Genomic DNA, 19,405 nt, shown 5'->3' with positions numbered 1-19,405 from the left:
CACCCTGCTATTTTGCAAGTTCTCCCACTTAGAAATCATGGAGGGGTCTGAAATTGTCATCGTAGGTGCATGTCCACTGTGAGAGACATAATCTAAAAAAAAAAAAATCCAGAAATCACAATATATGATTTTTAAACTATTTATTTGTATGATACAGCTGCAAATAGGTATTTGAACACCTGTCTATCAGCTAGAATTCTGACCCTCAAAGACCTGTTAGTCTGCCTTTAAAATGTCCACCTCCACTACATTTATTATCCTAAATTTGATGCACCTGTTTGAGGTTGTAAGCTGCATAAAGACACCTGTCCACCCCATACAATCAGTAAGAATCCAACTACTAACATGGCTAAGACCAAAGAGCTGTCCAAAGACACTAGAGACAAAATTGTACACCTCCACAAGGCTGGAAAGGGCTACGGGGAAATCGCCAAGCAGCTTGGAGAAAAAAGGTCCAATGTTGGAGCAATCATTAGAAAACTGGAAGAAGCTAAACATGACTGTCAATCTCCCTCGGACTGGGGCTCCATGCAAGATCTCACCTCGTGGGGTCTCAATGATTCTAAGGAAGGTGAGAAATCAGCCCAGAACTACACTGGAGGAGCTGGTCAATGACCTGAAAAGAGCTGGGACCACCGTTTACAAGGTTACTGTTGGTAATACACTAAGACGTCATGGTTTGAAATCATGCATGGCACGGAAGGTTCCCCTGCTTAAACCAGCACATGTCCAGGCATGTCTTAAGTTTGCCAATGACCATTTGGATGATCCAGAGGAGTCATGGGAAAAAGTCATGTGGTCAGATAAGACCAAAATAGAACTTTTTGGTCATAATTCCACTGAACGTGTTTGGAGGAAGAAGAATGATGAGTATCATCCCAAGAACACCATCCCTACTGTGAAGCATGGGGGTGGTAGCATCATGCTTTGGGGGTGTTTTTTTGCACATGGGATTAAGGAGAGGATGACTGGGGCAATGTATTGCGAGATTTTGGGGAACAACCTCCTTCCCTCAGTTAGAGCATTGAAGATGGGTCGAGGCTGGGTCTTCCAACATGACAATGACCCGAAGCACACAGCCAGGATAACCAAGGAGTGGCTCTGAAAGAAGCATATCAAGGGAGGGAGCTCAAACTCCGTGTTTCTCAGTGACAGGCCAGGAACCTGACTGATCTAGAGAAGATCTGTGTGGAGGAGTGGTGAAAAACTACAGGAAACGTTTGACCTCTGTAATTGCAAACAATGGCCACTGTACCAAATATTAACATTAACTTTCTCAGGTGTTCAAATACTTATTTGCAGCTGTATCATACAAATAAATAGTTAAAAAATCATACATTGTAATTTCTGGATTTTTTTTTTTAGATTATGTCTCTCACAGTGGACATGCACCTACGATGACAATTTCAGACCCCTCCATGATTTCTAAGTGGGAGAACTTGCAAAATAGCAGGGTGTTCAAATACTTATTTTCCTCACTGTATATATCACAATATAATAATTGAATAATTGAACAAACACAAAGCATCGGGTTTCCCAACTTAATGGAAACTCCCTTCTACAGAGATGTGTTAGCCATTCTAATGTGGCTTTTATTACAGCTAGGACCTTTCGATTGCAGACCCCCTTCTGAGAAGCTAATACACAAGTGCACAAGTTTAAACTTCAAGAAAGTCATTATTATGCCACAAGCTGTTCTGTATATAATTTGTAATAGACTAAAACAAGAAAGAAACAAGAGAAAGTTGATTCTGTGTTAAACTGTGCTGCAAATTCTTTGGTTAAGGAACACAATCTTTGCTTAAAAGTCACTGAACCACGAAAGAGGACAGACTGATCCCAAGGAGGCAACTAACAATACTCAAATATTTACATGTCTTTATTAATGTTGATATAACTCAAAACTGACAAGATGATTGTATTCAAAACACACCGAGCATTCACCCAATTAGTGTTCCTCCGTTTTCCGTGTCTCTTTCCCATGGCATGGAACAAAGTAATCAAACTGTCAGCATTTATCCTGTCACCTTGCTTTAAAGCTAACATCTGCGGCATGCCTGCTTCTGACAGTACTTTCAACACCATGACTTGTCTGAAGAGAAGCAAAGTAGATGGGTTGAACATATAGAAAAGAGAAAGTTGATCATGCAAATCTGGTTCTCAAAATCTAATAAATGTTCATTATTTTATATGTTAAACCACACTGGGATTAAATGAAAGCAATATCAAAATATATGGTTTTTATCATTTTGATAATTTCACTTAAAATAGTGTAGTATACTTATTTTTCCAAAGTGTAATATAAGAGCATTGAGTGACTTTATCACACTATACTGATAGTTACTTACTATGAATGCATTGGTTCTATCTATATAATATCACACAACACAAGTGTAGTTATACTGAATATCTGCATGGCTGATCATATACAGCTACAAACAAGGAAGTTATTTTGAGTGAAGGACATTTGTTTACCAAAGTTTTTGATTAGTTAGTGGAAGTAGGTCCTGAAGAAGCCATACTCAGTGTATCACATATCGGCTAGCTCTATAACTAGCTCGTTTACTCATCTATTCCTGTTAAAGGTGATGCCAGTGAAAATGTCATCACTTCTTTCTTTTTTCTTCAGTAAACAAGCTGTCGTATTTTAAGCCAAATGTTAAATTCTAAAAAAAAAAATGGCCATGTTCACTGATTATGTTACTAATACTACTGCAGAAAACGTTTCTGTGGGGAATAACTAATGATACTTTAAGAATAGAAGCTGAGCATGGAAAACTTAATGCAGGTTACTAGTAGTTTACACTTTTTATATTTATAAAGCACATTTGGTACATTCAAGTAAAACTTCTAGTCAAAACTAATTATATGCTAATTATAATATTTACCTAATCATTAGGTCTAGCAGGTGGAATATTTAAAATAAAATTTCATGTATATATTTTATTAATACAATTATTCTAAATGTAAACAATCCACTTTGCACTTCTTTTACATTTATGTTTGTAAAAGTGTAGAACACTTATGGACAACAACTATAGGGCAACATTTTGACTAAATTGCCAGGGTGTTCAGTAGATCACAGTAGGTTTTTAGATCAGTAATAACAAAAGCAAATTGCAGTCATCACTTTACATCTTCAATGCATATTATGATGAGTACAATAAATAAAAAAACAAGTTTAATGTTTTTTCACTTGACTCCAAGGCTTGGCATACAACTGCCCCTGCTTCCAATCTAGTCGTGAGTTATTGAATTACTTTTTAGCATTATACAGCGTTTTAACTGACTTTTTGTCACAGTCGATAATTTCGTGCTGACAAATGGCAATCCTCCAAATGTATTTACTAGCTACACTATATGTTTGGTTCCTCTCTGTCAGGCACAAGAACTCGCAGGAAACCGGAGGTTGAATGATAAAGATTCGGTGTTTACTTAACTCACTCAACAAATAAAGAGCAAAGCAGAAAACGGGTAGGCATGAAAGAAAACACAAAAGAAAACACAGAAAGCAAATGAAACGTCCAAACACATGAAGCGTGAAAGTCCACAATGTTCGTACGCCTAAGCTGTAGAACGGACGGTGAGACTGTGAACGACTGGGGTTTATATACGGTGGTGACTGATGTGACCCAGGTGATGATGATTAGTAATCAGGTGAGCTGCTAGGGTGGATATGAGGGTTAGGAGAAGGCGTGGCTGGTGGATCCCTGACACTCTCACTGTTTCTTCCTCATGCAGTCTCAGGGAGTTTTTCCTTGCCACAGTTGCCACTGGCTTGCTCATTAGGGATTAACTTAAAATGTATTAAAAAACGTATTGCACCTCCAGGCCTCCTCAAACTGCATCAGTCCCTGTGTGGCTATATGAGCGAAAATCTTTACAGCACTCTTCAAAATATAGTGTAAGAATGGAGCAAATGGGGATTAAATGGAGAATGGGATGTCCAAAGAGTACATTGTAAGCACATGTTACTTCTAGCTTGTCATACCACTGGTTTGTTGTCTAATGTTTGCACCTGTACACAGTTCAGCCTTCAAATCAAATCAAATTTGATTTGTGTTTTTACCAGTGGAGGACAGTAATGAAGTAAATGTAATTCGTTACTGTACTTAGTTTTTTTCATGTATCTGTACATTACTCAAGTATTTCCGTTTGAGGAGACTTTTAATTTAACTTTACTACATTTCAAAGTCAAATTACTTTTCACTGAACTACATTTCGCAAAATCAGTCGTTGGACTTTATTTATGAGCGGATATAAACTGAATTGGTCAAACACGCAGTATGCCTCCAATCAGGGTAGAACGCGTGCTCTGTTTTAAACTTGCTTCGATTGCCGCTTGGCAGTGGCGGTGACATTAGGTGACATGGGCAGCCGACCAAGCTCAAAAAATAAATAAATAAATAAATAATAATAAAAAAGAATCGATCGTTAGTTTTGTTGTTGTTTACCACTCATTTGCACGGTCGCGTCAATTATTACAATGAAGCTGGTCGGGACTTGGAGCACCCACCACCCGGAGAAGTCCCCTTAATCATACACTCATAAAGGAGAGGCGGGGGTTGGGCGAGATCACATCAATAAGGAGTGCTCAATCCAAATTAAAATTATGGATGATAAAAAGAAAGGATTTAAACTCTCATGAGCCCAATTCAGAAAAAGAGTAAAGAAGAAGGGGGTAACACGTGCAAAAGATAAAGGTAAAGGTGTGTATGCAGCTCTATCACTCATCTGGTTATGAGGATAGTACAAGCTAATGCATTTAATTAAATAGGCTCATAACTGTATAGCACAATATTGCTTTTGCTGCATAACATTATAATTTATAGTATGTAGTTTTTCATAATGTGTGTAGCAACAAAACAATTACAGCCTAAGTAATCTAGTTGGATTGTAGTCAAACAGCACTTATTGATTTGGTTACCTTTAATTTAGGTGATGTCATAATTTTTTTTTGTGATTGTACTGAATATGTCCTGAACTGAGTCCAGTAAGAGAAATATCCATCAACTTAAAAAGTAATAGTGCTGTGCTATTTTTGTACTTTATTTGCCAAGCATTTTATTTGCAGACGAATATTCTGTTTGAATTTCATAAGGAAAGATTGGCTATTAAAAACAGGATTGAAGCTTGTATGCAGAGGTTCTGTTTAAATGCCTTTTAAAGCCACTGTTATTAGAATTTTTATCACCATGAAATATAATTGACAGTTTTGAACCATTTGTAGTTAAGTTTATCAACAGTGCTAAATAATGTCATTAGTATTGTGTTTTAGGTTGGCATTCTTATAGAGTTCATCATGTGAGTATATTCTGAATTTATATCATTGTAATAATGGCTTGAACTCAGTGAATTTGAAGATCTATATAAATAAAATGAATTGAACACAACTGGTGAACATATATTGAACAAATAAGTTATTTTTTTTAAAACCTTTTATAGCAAAAATAAACATAGAAGTTGTACCTGTATAGAAACATCACTGTAGGATCCACCAATGACTCCAGATATGGCAAGTGGCACATCATCATGAATGGCATAGGATCCATCTGGGCACGTATACTCACTGTCATCCACCTTGGTGAGAACAGCCCGCACAAATTCCAGCGACTGCTCCAGTGCGTAGGTGTCCTTTGAACACGTGTCCAGAATGTGAGCCCCCAGAGTGACACCGGGCAAGATCCGATTATCTTTATTGATCTCGTCTAGTGCGAGCAGCATGGCCTCCAGTCTCTGTATCCCTCTTTGTGCATTGATGCGACCACAGTCCTCTGCGCCTTCACCCTTCTGATGGACTGGAAAGAGTCCCCCGATCACCAGATCCCCCTCTATGATGATGTCCTTCTTGGCAGTATCGCTGCTATAGCCAGATACTTCAAGAGCCTGTGGCCTCTTGGCCACAAGCAGCAGCAGGAGGAGGAAATGGAGTGGCCAGGAATGTCCTTGAGCTTGGAGAAAGAGAAGCCTTCTAGCCATTGTAGCCAAATGCAACACAGAATTCTCAGCTTTTATTATGTGTTTATTTTCTCTGTCCAGCAAATGGTGCAGTGCTGATGATGCTATGCTTGTGGTCAGGCACAGGTAAGCTTTGGCATTAGTGGCTGTGAATTAAACAGAGAGAGTTGTGAGAATAGAGGATATAATTTTGAAAAAAAAAATAGCAGGACTGTATTAACATAACTGTGTTGTTAAGAGGAGTGGAGACTTACAATTGCTGCTTATGGCCATTGTGCAAGAATTCCAATCACATCAGAATACATATCATAAAACTGTAAAAATTACATTGAAATTTTAATTTAAATGTGAAATGGATTTATATTTTTTACTAAAATGTTAAATATATAAATAACAATATATAAGCTTATTATTATTATTATTATTCAAAACAATTATTATTGTTCATAAAGGGCATGTGTGTGTGTGTGTGTGTGTGTGTGTGTGTGTGTGTGTGTGTGTGTGTGTGTGTGTGTGTGTGTGTGTGTGTGTGTGTGTTTGGCACTGTTCCCTAAGGACAGTGTGACTACTGTAGTGTAAAGCCTGTTTGCTTTAGCTCTGTAATCTAGCTTTTTGAAGAGCCTTTTTATCCAATAATTATTAAATCAACAGCTTCTGTAAAGCACTCAATTCAAGAATTATTGGTATGTTATTGCCAAATAAAATGTAAAGTATCTGGTTACCTCTGCCAATTGCTGACTCTTTTACCCAGAGGCCACCTTTAAAATATAGACAATTTTACTTAAACAAAGAAAAAACCTTTGTTAGACAACATTCATCTCAGGTTCAAGCTTGAAATTGGAAATGTGCAATCCTGAGAATGAAATGAGAGAAACATGTTGATTTTGTATTAATCACTTTGTTTTCTAGAAAAAGCCAATTTAGCAAGCTTTGAACAAACAAAAATCTTTATATTATATACATAAACACTGTTTAGAGTTTGGATTGGCAGATATCCTAAATACTATTAAAACTGCAATAACTTACAATAACTTTTTCACAAGCAATACAAAGATTCAGTGAATAGAAATGCTACTGTAACACACAGCTCCAGGATCTTGGGGGTATGTTGCTGTTCCTACTTTTTGTATGATTTCCCGGAGGTTTTGTATGATTTCCCGGAGGTTTTGTATGATTTCCCGGAGGTTTTTTTCCAGGTTTTCTCCAAAACTGGCCAGCAGGAATTGCAACTTCCAAGTGTTCCGACTTGATCCTGTTGGTACATCACCTGACCTTTGTCTGAATTTTGATCATGACTTTGCTTTTCCTTTTTAATTATCCTTTCTGCTTAATAAAGTTGAGAGCTTCTCTTAACTTACGTATCACATCCCATACATGATGGGTACCCTGAGCAAGATAAAGCCCTTACTGATAAATGAATCAATAAACTTATTTGAAGAATTGATTAATATTGTTGTGTGTAGGTTTGTCAATGCCTAAGATGCTAAAGGACTAATCACAGATCACACTGACAAAGAAATGACAGTTGACAGTTTAAAAGAAAAATGGGAAGGAGACATATGTTTTGATGTAAAATGCTGAAGGCTTGATAAAGGTTGCTGTGTGTACTAGTTAAGCCAGATTCAGCAACAGAATGTAACTAAAATTACAGCAACCAGAAACAAAGATTAAAAAAAAGACAAAAGATGAAAGTGAACACCCATATTTATGTTTCACACTGTCGCTGCCATAAACAGAAATTACTTTAAATCTAATGCTTTACCATTAGCAGACATCAAACAATATATTCATATGTTTAAACAACAGTAGTGTTCCCACCAAATCCATCTAACTGTCCATCTCTTCTGGCTAATTTTATCATTCGACACCACACTTCACATAGCAAACAGCATTGCAGAAGAAAGGGTGTGTCAGAGACAGAGAGACAAAGGGTGAGATATATGTGATGTGCTGTACATCTTCATCTTTATGAGACCCTATCCACGGACTCATTACGGTTTTCTCCCTTCTCTTTGTTTCCATGGAAACTTGTCAGCCAAGAGATAGGGGAAGAGAGAGTGGTAAAGGGGGGAGAGAAAGATGGTTGAGCAATGGTTGAGAAGGCCAATCTGGTCAATGAACATAGAAGAGGAGTCCACTGGGGATTTTAGGATGCCTTGTGAAAAGTGTCTGTTTCTTTTTGCAGGATGTATCTCCTGAACTGTCTCTTTGAATTGCTCATGTATGCTTCCATTTAGAATTTTGAACAGTTTATGAGTACATGTGTGTTCGCAAAATTGATTTGCAGGATAATACTCACTAGTTATCTCTTTACACACTAGAGTCAGGCATTTATATCTTCTTTGACGGATAATTCCTTTATCAGTGCACTATTCTCTAAAAATGTATCTTTCTAACAGAAAAAAAGCAACACTGCTTAGAACTTTTTAAAAGATTAATAAAACCGTAAAAGACCGATACGTAATGCCTGACACACTATTTTGCCAAACCTGATTCACCTGATTCTTCCTGCAATATGTGGTTCTTCTGAAAACTGTAACCACAAAGCTGGAGGCACACAACTGTATAGGATGTCTTTGGGTGCGGCGTATTAACAGCGTTCACTTGAACTCAAATCTGTTCCAGCATGACAGTGCGGCGTGCACAAAGTGAGCTCCATGATGATATGGTTTACATGGTTTTGAGAGGAAGCCCTTGAGTGGCCTGCTAGAGAGCTCTGATGTGAACCCTACTGAACACCTTTGGGATGAATTGGAACACAGACTGCACTACAGGCCTCCTTACCCCCTACATCAGTACCTGACTTTACTAACACCCTTGTAGCTCATGAACACAAATGTCTACAAGCACACTTCTTCTTCCTCAAAGAGTGAAAGCAATTATAAGGGCAAATTAGGACTAAATGTGGAATGTGATGCTCAAAAACCACATACTATACTTATGACCAGGTTTCAGCAAACTTTTGGCAATATAGTGTATATAAAATAATTATGCATGTCACATATACTTAAATAAAGAAATATAATATATTTAAAATATGAAATATGATATAAATATGATTCTCCTTAAGCACATAAATAGTTTTTTACACATTCTCAATCAAAGTATTGATATTGGGGAGTGCACCACATGCACATTTACACATGCACAAAAGTGTGTATAATTATAATATATAAAAATGTTGAGGAAAAGAAAATCCACACAACACTATAATACTTAATAATACAGAAGACAGATTTAAAGCAACCTTGGACTATAAGACAATCTGTTTATTTATTAAACTTACAGTATGTAACCATGTCACAAACATCATTATATGATATTATGAGTTTAGATAACAGTTTTTACTTACTGATATGAGGCAGTGGTTACCATAATCAGTGACTTTTACGAGTTACCAAATTTGATGCTGTGACAGCTTCCATCTCATAGAATCTGGTCTTTTCTAAGTGTTCTCTCATAATTCATATATATAACATAATAACATTATAATATATATAACATATCGCCAGGATTAGTGCTTGAAATCATTATAAATGTCATAAAAGGTATATAAAAGGTACAGTTAGGCCCCAAACTTTTTGGACAGTGACACAGTCTTCATGTTTTAGGCTCCGCATGCCACCACATCGAATTTGAAATTAAACAATTAAGATGCAATTAAAGGGCAGACTTTCAGATTTAATTAGAGGGGTTAAACAAAAATATACTATGAAATATTTAGGAATTGCAACTATTTTAATACAAAGTTACCTTATTTCAGAGGCTCAAATAAATTAACATTACCATAAATAAAATGTTCATTTTTAATACTTTGTTGAGAATCCTTTGGAGGCAATGACTGCCTGAAGTCTTCAACCCATGGACATCACCAAACGCTGGGTTTCCTTCTTTGTAGTGCTTTGCCAGGCCTTTACTGCAGCTGTTTTCAGTTACTGCTGTCTTTCTGCCTTACGTTTTGTCTTAAGCAAGTAAAATGCATGCTCGATTGGGTTGAGATCTGGTGATTAACTTGGCCATTGCAGAATATTCCACTTCTTTGCCTTAAAAAAGTCCTGGGTTGCTTTAGCAGTATGTTTTGCGTCATTGTCCATCTGTACTGTGAAGCGCTGTCCAATCAACTTTGCTGCGTTTGGCTGAATCTGAGCAGAAATTATATCCCTATACACTTTAGAATTCATCCGGCTGCTTCTGTCTTTTGTCACATTATCAACAAACACTTGTGACCCAGTGCCATTGGAAGCCATGCATGCCCATGCCATCACACTGCCTCCACCATGTTTTACAGGGGATGTGGTGTTCTTTGGTCATCAGCAGTTCAAGCCGTCTCCAAACTTTCTTTTTCCCATCATTCTGGTCCAGGTTGATCTTAGTTTTATCTGTCCAAAGAATGCTGTTCCAGTACTGGGCCGGCTTCTTTAGATGTTTTCTTGGCAAAGTCTAAACTGGCCTTTTTTGAGGCTGATTAATAGTTTGCATCTTGTGGTGAACCCTCTGTATTTTCTCCCATGAAGTCCCTTTATGGTAGACTTAGATACTGTTACACCTACTTCCTGCAGAGTGTTCTTTACTTCGGTGCATGTTGTGAATGGGTTTTACTTCACCATGGAAAGAATCCTGCGATCATCCACCACTGTTGTCTTCCGTGGACGTCCAGGCCTTTTTAGGTTCCTGAACTTACCAGTACGCTCTTTTTTTTCTTAGAATGTACCAAAGTGTTGATTTGGCCACTCCCACCATTATTGCTATCTCTCTTTTTCATCCTAATGATGGTCTGTTTCACTTCCACTGACAGTTCTTTTTTTACCACAGCATCAGCTTCCAAACAGAAATGCTACACCTGGACTCAATTTCAGACTTTTTATCTGCTCAACTGATGATGGATTCATGAGGGAACAGCCCATGCTGTCAATTTAATAGCTTTTGAGGCAATTGTCCAATTACTTTTGGTCCCTTGAAAAAAAGGTGGCTACATATAAGTATCTGTAATTCCTAACCCCTTCTGCTAATTTTGATGTGAATAGCCTGTGAATAACTGTATTTTGAATATGTTTTGATAAACTGCTAAAATAACAAATTTTGTGTCACTGTCCAAATATTTCTGGGCCTAACTGTATATTTCACACCATGGCCACATAAAATGCTTGCTTTTTATTATGTATGAGGTGCCCTTTAATGTAATCTAGATTTGTTCTAAATGAATGTTTCTGTCATTATGTAATCACACCATGACATAAAGCAGAATAACGGTTTATCGATGACTAATCATGTTTTAACTTAACTTGAGAAATTACATTTCCTTAGTGACTGCAGTATACTGTAGATATACTGCAGGTTTTATATTATCAACCAAAAAACGTATATTAAATCAAATATTAAGTAGAGAACACTTTGCGAAATAGGCATTTGGTATACGTTTATCACATCAAACATTGATGGCTTTGATGACAGTTTCTGCCAAAATGACAGCAATACACATTAGAGTAACCAGAAAAGGCAATCCATGACAGTGTATCTTGTTATCTGTCACACATGATTGTGATGTGGCTACATTAGACTCATTAGACAGGGTTTAAATGTAGGAAATTTCACTACTCAGTGTAACTTCAGACAGGATTTGTAACTTTTTGACTGTATTCAACCTTTTGATATATATTCAACCTTTGTGACAGCCAGCCAATCTGGCTTGGATTATTTTATTTATATGCAATTCAAGTAAAAAAAAAATATTTTATTATCTTTTTTTATCATGCATCTTTCTTATTCCACATCCCTCCCTCTTCCTCTGTGTTCTGTTTTACCAAATGACCATTTTGATCAAATAGTATTATGTTTCTCAGTCAGCCAGACTGCCTGACCAGTTCACAGGAAAAATAGCATCAGGAGTAAAAGATGTCTGTAAAGAGGAACATGGGAACAGAAAAGTAAAAGACGAATGAATGTAGCAGGAATACCTATGTGGCAGGTGTCGGTGTCCAAAGTGTTAATCTGTTTGTAGGTTTTTTCAGTGTAAGTCTGGTGTAGACGACAGCATTTATATGATAATCATCTCTTTGTGTCTGGCTTTTTCGTTTAGCGACGAATAAAAGCCGAGCACCAAAGAACCTAAAATGTTTTTGACTTAATATTGAAACTCAGATTGCCAATCTGTCGGAACCTTTGGTGCTGGCGTTTTGCCTAATGTCACATCATTAAAACACTTTCCTTTCAATATCTTTACAACAATATAAATCCCTGCACTTCAGCTCCACTTCAGTAAATTAATATTATTTAAACTTATAAAAATAAGGGCTTCATTCGTGCTTCACTAATTTTATTAACTTAAGCCTGAGTTAATTAGTATGTTTAAAAAAACAATCATTGCTGCATCATGTACTGTAATCCACTATTCACAGTGTCTTATTTAGGTAAATCCCTTTTACCCACTGCAAGTGTTCTGATTTCTTTTTGTAATCTTATTTATGTAACGAATCAAAAACTAAACCAATATTATATTCACTCTGAGTTTCCACTTTAAGTATACAGTAAATGTGTTGTCCTGCCAGCTATTATCATATACCTATTAAATATACAGTATGAGTTATCGTTCTTTAAAGCTGTTAGTTATAACCCTTTTAAACAGTAAAAAGAGATAAAAGATTTATTTGGCTGTTCTTCACAAATGGTGGTCATTATAGTAAGAGAATGATAAAAAAAAAATCGAAATGATATTCATCCTGTGAAGAAACGCTAGTGCTGGAGTTAACTGCCAGTCATTGCTTTCCTCTTTCTAATGGAAAAAGACAAGTTTTTACATGTAACACTCATTATACATCTTGCACTGACATACACACACAGCCACACTGAAAATTTGGAACACTGACTGCACCCCAGGCCTCCTCACCCTACACCAGTACCTGACTTTACTACACCCTTGTAGCTCAAGAACACAAATGTTTACAAGCACACTCCAAAATCTAGTGGAACATCTTCCCAGAAGAGTGGATTATAGAGTGGAATGGATTGGGATGTGCTAAAACCATATACCATACTTATGTCCAGATTTCAACAAACTTTTGGCAATATAGTGTATATAAAAGAATTATGCATGTCACATATACCACAGACACATTGAACATTTCTTGCAAAATCGTGTTTTTTGGCAAATTCACATAGTCAGGCAAAGATACATAGATTACACAAAGAAGAACCATGTAATGATTTTGCACAGGAGCTCCACTAAAACATCAGAGCAGTCTAGTACTAGCACTATTACTTAGAAATATGCCTAACCAGCAGTCTTTCTCTGCCCAATCAAATGAGAGCCCACTCTTGCACTTAGTTCTATGACTAATTGCAGGACCACCAGAAAGTAGGATTTTTTATTGACACAAGTATTATCGCTGTGCAAGAGCCGTTCTTGCTGACGTTAATATGATTGTGGAAGCTCTCTGAGAGGTGGATGATTAGACAGTAGAGTGGGCACTAAGGCAATGGGCTTTTTCCCTGCTGCTTCAGTGGAACTCTTCCTTCCCACTCTAACCCTATTTATTATTCATATACTGTAATAACCAAAGACCTATACACCACTCCATGCTGGGCTTTCCAGTGCTCTTAAATATATTAAAGAAAGCATTAATAAATAGAAAAAAGAATTAATAAATAGAAGTCAATTATATAGATCTATTTGTGCTTACTTACTTGCTGGTTCATCTATTTGTAATGTGTAATGAAGCAAACATAGTACAGAGCAAAAAAACCCTGTGAGATAATTCATTTTAAAAGTTTTCTTGATATCAACTGTTTTTGGGTAAAACAATTCCATATAATTATTAGAATAGGGTAATATTTTTATGACTCTGGTTCCTCATTTGGTTGATTTAGTAGATGTTAAATGAGGCAATGGGTATAGAGACATGCACAAAAATTTAATGTTAATAATATACAGTGTATTTACACTTTTACAATTTACAAAATTGTAGTATGGCCAATTTATAGATTAGGGCTCCCCAGTTTGATCCTGAGCCCAAGTTACTGTCTTTCTGAAGTTTGCAAACTTTCTCCATGTCTATAAGGGTTTCTTTTAGGTTCTCTGGTTTCCTTGTGTCTCCTAAAACATGCAGGTAGGTTAACTGCTCGGCTTTAATTGCCTCTAATTATGAATGAGTGTGTGACTGGAATCCTATCTAGAGTGCATTCTGCCTATAGTTTCAGTGTTCCCTGAATAAGCTCTGAATCCACCATAACCCTGACCACGTGTGTGTATGGGTGTGTGTTCTGTTTAAAATGCATTAAATGTATGAAAAGTAATATTCTTTCAAGCTTCATAGTGGACTTTCTAATGATTAAATATTATAAGCAGATTTCGGACCTCAACTCCAAATAAGTCTAACATTGTTTGCAGTGTGTTTGGGGAGTCACTAAAGTAATTAAAGCAAATGTTTACCAGTCAGTAAGCGTCCCAAAAAGTACAGCATGACAAATAAAAAGCACTTCTACATTACCTGTTATGCAAATCCAAAACCTCTGTGAGTTACTGGAAACTGTTAACTTTATTAGCTGTTCTTCTTGCTACACTTCTAAACTATTTTTTCTTCATAAAGTATGTTTTGCTGTTTATTCATTTTATTTATTTCAGGACTGAACCATGGACCCTGCACTGTGAGAGAGCCAGGCTTTACCATCACATTTCTTTAACAGTTTGGTTGCTTTTTTTCTAATATTAAAGTTTCTGGCTTTATGTTAATTATAAATGTGATATACGTGTAAGTTTTTTTGGATTTACAACTTTCTACATCATATTATTGTATAAATTCTACCAATGGTGCATGCAAATTTGTGAATAAATGAATGATTAAGTTGAATCGTGTGCTGCCAGTGGATTTTAAGAAATGTGCTGAATAGATATATGCCTTAATAAGACATTAGACTCTCTCCAGCTATTGTACAGCTTCTATTTGAACTCCCCCCCCCCTCCAAGCTGGGGGGGAAATCTGACCTTTGAGCACTGCTCAGTTCTGTGTCTTTCCATTTGAGAAGTTTGTTTTAACCAGATGAAGAAGGCATGAGATGACCAAAAAATTAGTATGCCACAAGGAGTTAACCTAATTAAGAATGGCTTAGTTTACACAATTTAAGCTATTATTGTAAAAATGCTGAATTATTTATACATGCCCACTGCATTATTTATACTTGCTCCTCCTGTTTTATGAGGAAATGTCTTTATGTTTCAAACCCCATGTGTACAATGTGTTCTTATTGACCTGTTAGAAATAAGTGTTTATGAGCCAAAAGGTAGCCACAGGCTAAATGGTTTTTGCCTTTCATTTGTAAAAAGCCAAAGGTAGACAGATGGTTCGTTTTCTTCTCTTCAGTATGCGAATCAGATTTTTTCCTAAAAAGACTAAAAACAATTCCCAGGTACTTAATGAATCTGATATTTCTAATTTGCAATATGTATACCAATTATTGTTTAATAATTATAAATTATTCATTATTTATACCTCCATCCATGTGGGGATTTTTTGCCTTTGCACAAGAATACACACATTTTTACTGAAGGATTATTTTTGTGGATGGGACAACTTCAACCTAACTCCCAAGAACAGTGGCTAATCAATGACCACTCATTAAGTGAGGGCTTTGTTTTCCAGCTTGTGAGCAGTTAGAGACAGTAGGAGTGAAATGCACCTGTGGTCTGCGGGTTTAAAATGATCTTATAGTATGATGACATGTGTCAAACCATAACCAATGAGAGTATGAATAGGAACTTTATTGGACAAGGAAGAAACAACCAAAACAGCAACAATCTTCATAAAGGCTTTTATAGACAATTGAATTACACTACAGATTATTTGACTTCCATTTTCTCTCTAAAGTTTCAGAATTTCCAAAAATCAGTGCTGACAATAATTTCATATTTAATTTAATAATTAATTGATTTAAATGACCCAAATCATTCAAACATGTATTGTACCTTTCTCTGGCTGTTAACAGACATGCACTTTCCCACTTGTTAGAAATGCAGAGGACAATTTCATATTTGGCCATATATATTTTTTATAGCACACTGGCTGATTTTTGCACCATTGCACTCTGAAATGCAAGGGTTTGTACAGTGTTTATTGACAGTCTGATCGTCTCCCACAATAACATTCTCAGCTAAAGTGCAAATTTTTTTTATTTTTTTTTATTTACATAATCATTCTAAAGAAAAAAGTAATTGCTTTTAACCACAATTTATCATTTATACCAATTTATACCTCTTTTACTGTCCTGCAAATGTTCTCTAATAATCTCGATACAAATTTCAGATCAACTTTCTATACTCAGCCTTTTAATACCTACTGTAGCCCACAGTAGAATGTTTGCCTAATAGCTTTATTATATGATTTAGTATATCTGTTTAGAATCAACATTTTTCCTCTTATTTATTCATGCTTTTCCTTCTGGAGCACCCACAGTCAGATGCCGTGATTAAACAAGTATAACTTATCACTCACTCATGACATTGCAGACTAATCTCGGGAGTTGCTAATCTTCTCTGCCATAAAGTCATTTTAGACCAACACCTTATCTATGTTACTAAAGACTCTGTGGATGTTGACAAGACGGAAAAGCCTTCTTGCCTTTACTAGACTGTTTCTTGTGGGAATCAGTCATCCAGGTTATGCCTCGAAGTCGGGCATTACTCAGACAAGTCATGTTCGTCTCAGATAAAGAGTCCTTCTTACATGCCATGTGTGATAATACTTCTGACCACATGCTCAGATAAGCTTATATTCAACTAGCCTGCTTAAGAGATTAACACACACACACACACACACACACACACACACACACACACACACACACACAAACACACAAACACACACACACACACACACACAAACATGATCGTGAGTGTCTGCTATGCAGTTAAAAGTGATTTCTATTAGGACCAAAGGGGTTTGGGACTTCATAACATGATAAGAGAATGTTCTGCAGCCCCAGTGAAGTTCTGAATTATTTACACCCAAGAATCTGTGCCCTTGTCTGCTGCCTCTAATGCTGTTCAACACTACGACTTTTAGCTTTTATTTACTCCCAGAGCTTTCACCATAAGATATATCATGTATGTCTTCACAGGTTTACTAAAATAACAATAATCTATATATAAATAACGGCACTAATTTGCCTTTATTTAATCACTTGTTGCTTTGTTGTGTATTAGGCTCACATAGGATTTATTATTAAAGATATATGCTGCGCAAACCGCATTGTTTTTCGTTATTGGGTTTTTTTTGTTTGTTTTTTTGGTACTCATTGTCTGTTATGCAAACATCAGACTAGATTAGATCTGTGAAATCTGATGTGAAAAATTGAACAAAACAGCTATGTTTCATCTTTCCACGAGCACTTGTTTAAACAGAACTTAAGCACTTTAACACACTTACACTACAACAAGAGCATGGCACTGTTCATCAGCTCATCAGCTTGAACTATTAGGTTTTTTTCTAACGTTAAGTCAGTAAGAGTGCATTCTGCTTATCGATTGAAAGCACACATTCGTGGAAATCTGTTTGATAGTGGGAAAGACTGAGCTGGTGACATGGTAGACAAGTTGGAAAATCTTTCTGAGATCATCTCTATATGCATATTATGAAATGTTAAAATAATAAATAAACAAGCAACCAAGTAAGCGTTCGCAACAATGCGAAACATGCGGTTTGAAGAAAATTATGAGTCTATATTACACTTTACTATTATGTATGTTTTGTATGATGCATTGTGTACATTTTATTTATATTATATATCAGTATATTTTTTAGAATATACTGATATATAATATATATAAAATATACATCATTCATTAGATTAAATAAGACATAATTGTTTGAATGACACGTCCAGGACATGACATGGGTTTTCTTCTACTTACAGTGTAAGATAGCATCAGTCTGACTGTTTCTTAGTCTGATCCTGAAATCACCGACTGTTTGCATGATGCCACACAAAAGCAGCTTCCTTTGCACATGTGCATTCGGACACAAACCAAACCTGAGTAAATGAACTATTTCATTCACATCATTTATCTCCAAAGAATGCCTGGAGCGTGTTTCTTTATAATAATTTTTTCAGTCATGCAATAAGAGAATGTTAAGACAGCCTTACCTGATGCGCGGGTCACATGGGAAGATCTTGAAGAGGTTGCTTTACGATGGGCTCTGTGTGTGTGTGTGTGTGTGTGTGTGTGTGTGTGTGTGTGTGTGTGTGTGTGTGTGTGTGTGTGTGTGTGTGTGTGTGTTTCGCTTGTGTGTGTGCGTGCGTGCATGCGTGTAAATGTCCTGCGGCTCCTCGGTGATGCTCAGCTTCAGGCTCGCGCATGGAGCTGGTTCCGCTGGGATGGATGGCTGTAGAGGTGAGCGCGCGGAGAGCTGTCCAAGGTCCTGAGCTGCGATTCGGCTCAACAGAAAGTCTCAGTGTTCACTCCTCACAAGCGCCTCTGTATTTACGCACGCGCAACAATAGGAATATTACTGAATGACATGTCGAGCGCGTGAACGTTCAAAACTCGAGCTAATACAAGACATATTACTCAACTTGTCTGGTCAGGTTCTGTAGACTGAAAGACAATTCATGGAAAAATGTTGAGTCTGTGGTCAAAAATGTGGTATGATTTACACGGAATAGGAGCGCATGTTGGCGCGCGCCAAAGAGGAGAGAGAAGGACGCCCTGAGCGCGAGCGCAAACTCCGGATGGTTCCCGACCGCAGTGGCAACGAAATAAAATAGATAAGTCAAATGAAACACCGCTCATATCCCTGCAATCAAGTCGCGCTGACTTGGTGTTGTATGGTTTACCTTAACACTAAATGCAGAAAAGAGTTGAAATGCTCTGAGTGGTCCTGGGAAAGGTCGCGCGCTGATGTTGGCTACTGACGCGTCTCGCTCTGTATCACGCCGTCTCCCAGTCTGAGCCGCGTGTCGGAACGCGCGCACTTTTTGTTAGAAGCTCGAGCATCGGCACACCGAGGCTGGTTGGTCAAAAAAATTAGACGGGACATCGTGGGCATCGCACTTTGGGACAGAGGACAAGTTTGGACATGGCGCTGATGGATATGCAAGAAAAGGGGCGCGAGCTCCCATGAGCTTAGGTCAGCGCTACATAATTATGCTCGCTTCCTGTTTTTCTAGTGATGGCCTGCATAATGTATGATGTAAATTACACTACAGGACCCTGACCAGATGAGCTCTGCAGTTACTTTATTGTGGCCTACAGACGAAATGGAAAGCATCTACTATACGTGCACATTATCAAGTCTGCTTGCTCGCATATTTAACTACAAAAACGGTCCTTATTGTGGTTTTAAAAAAGTTTTGTTTTATTGTCAGTAGTGAGAAGAGCCAAGCAGTTTACTGTGTAGCTGTCCAGGACGGCATGACATGACCATAAGTTTCTAAATTCTAACAGTTTCCAAATCAAATC

At 37.1% G+C, this 19,405-nt stretch overlaps 1 protein-coding gene across 2 annotated transcripts in view; it reads right to left on the bottom strand.

The window, feature by feature from the left end:
• grm2a (glutamate receptor, metabotropic 2a) overlaps window positions 1-19,006 on the bottom strand; it is a 40,552-nt gene extending 21,546 nt beyond the window's left edge. The window contains exons 1-2 of one of the 2 annotated variants that reach the window (XR_014538150.1): window positions 18,091-19,006; window positions 5,470-6,104 (exon numbers count right to left, since the gene is read on the bottom strand). Coding sequence is in view for 1 of the 2 variants with exons in the window: in XM_083570787.1 (XP_083426913.1) it covers window positions 5,470-6,104; window positions 18,091-18,250 (795 nt within the window). In the remaining variant the exon portion in view is untranslated. The remainder of the gene's footprint in view (window positions 1-5,469; window positions 6,105-18,090) is intronic. The other variant, XM_083570787.1, reaches the window with a different exon arrangement.
• Window positions 19,007-19,405: the final 399 nt, after the last annotated feature.

Source organism: Silurus aristotelis, assembly GCF_946808225.1.
Source record: "Silurus aristotelis genome assembly, chromosome: 2".
In the NCBI taxonomy this organism is placed as follows: Eukaryota; Metazoa; Chordata; class Actinopteri; order Siluriformes; family Siluridae; genus Silurus; species Silurus aristotelis.
This window is presented reverse-complemented; position numbering and strand designations above follow the sequence as displayed.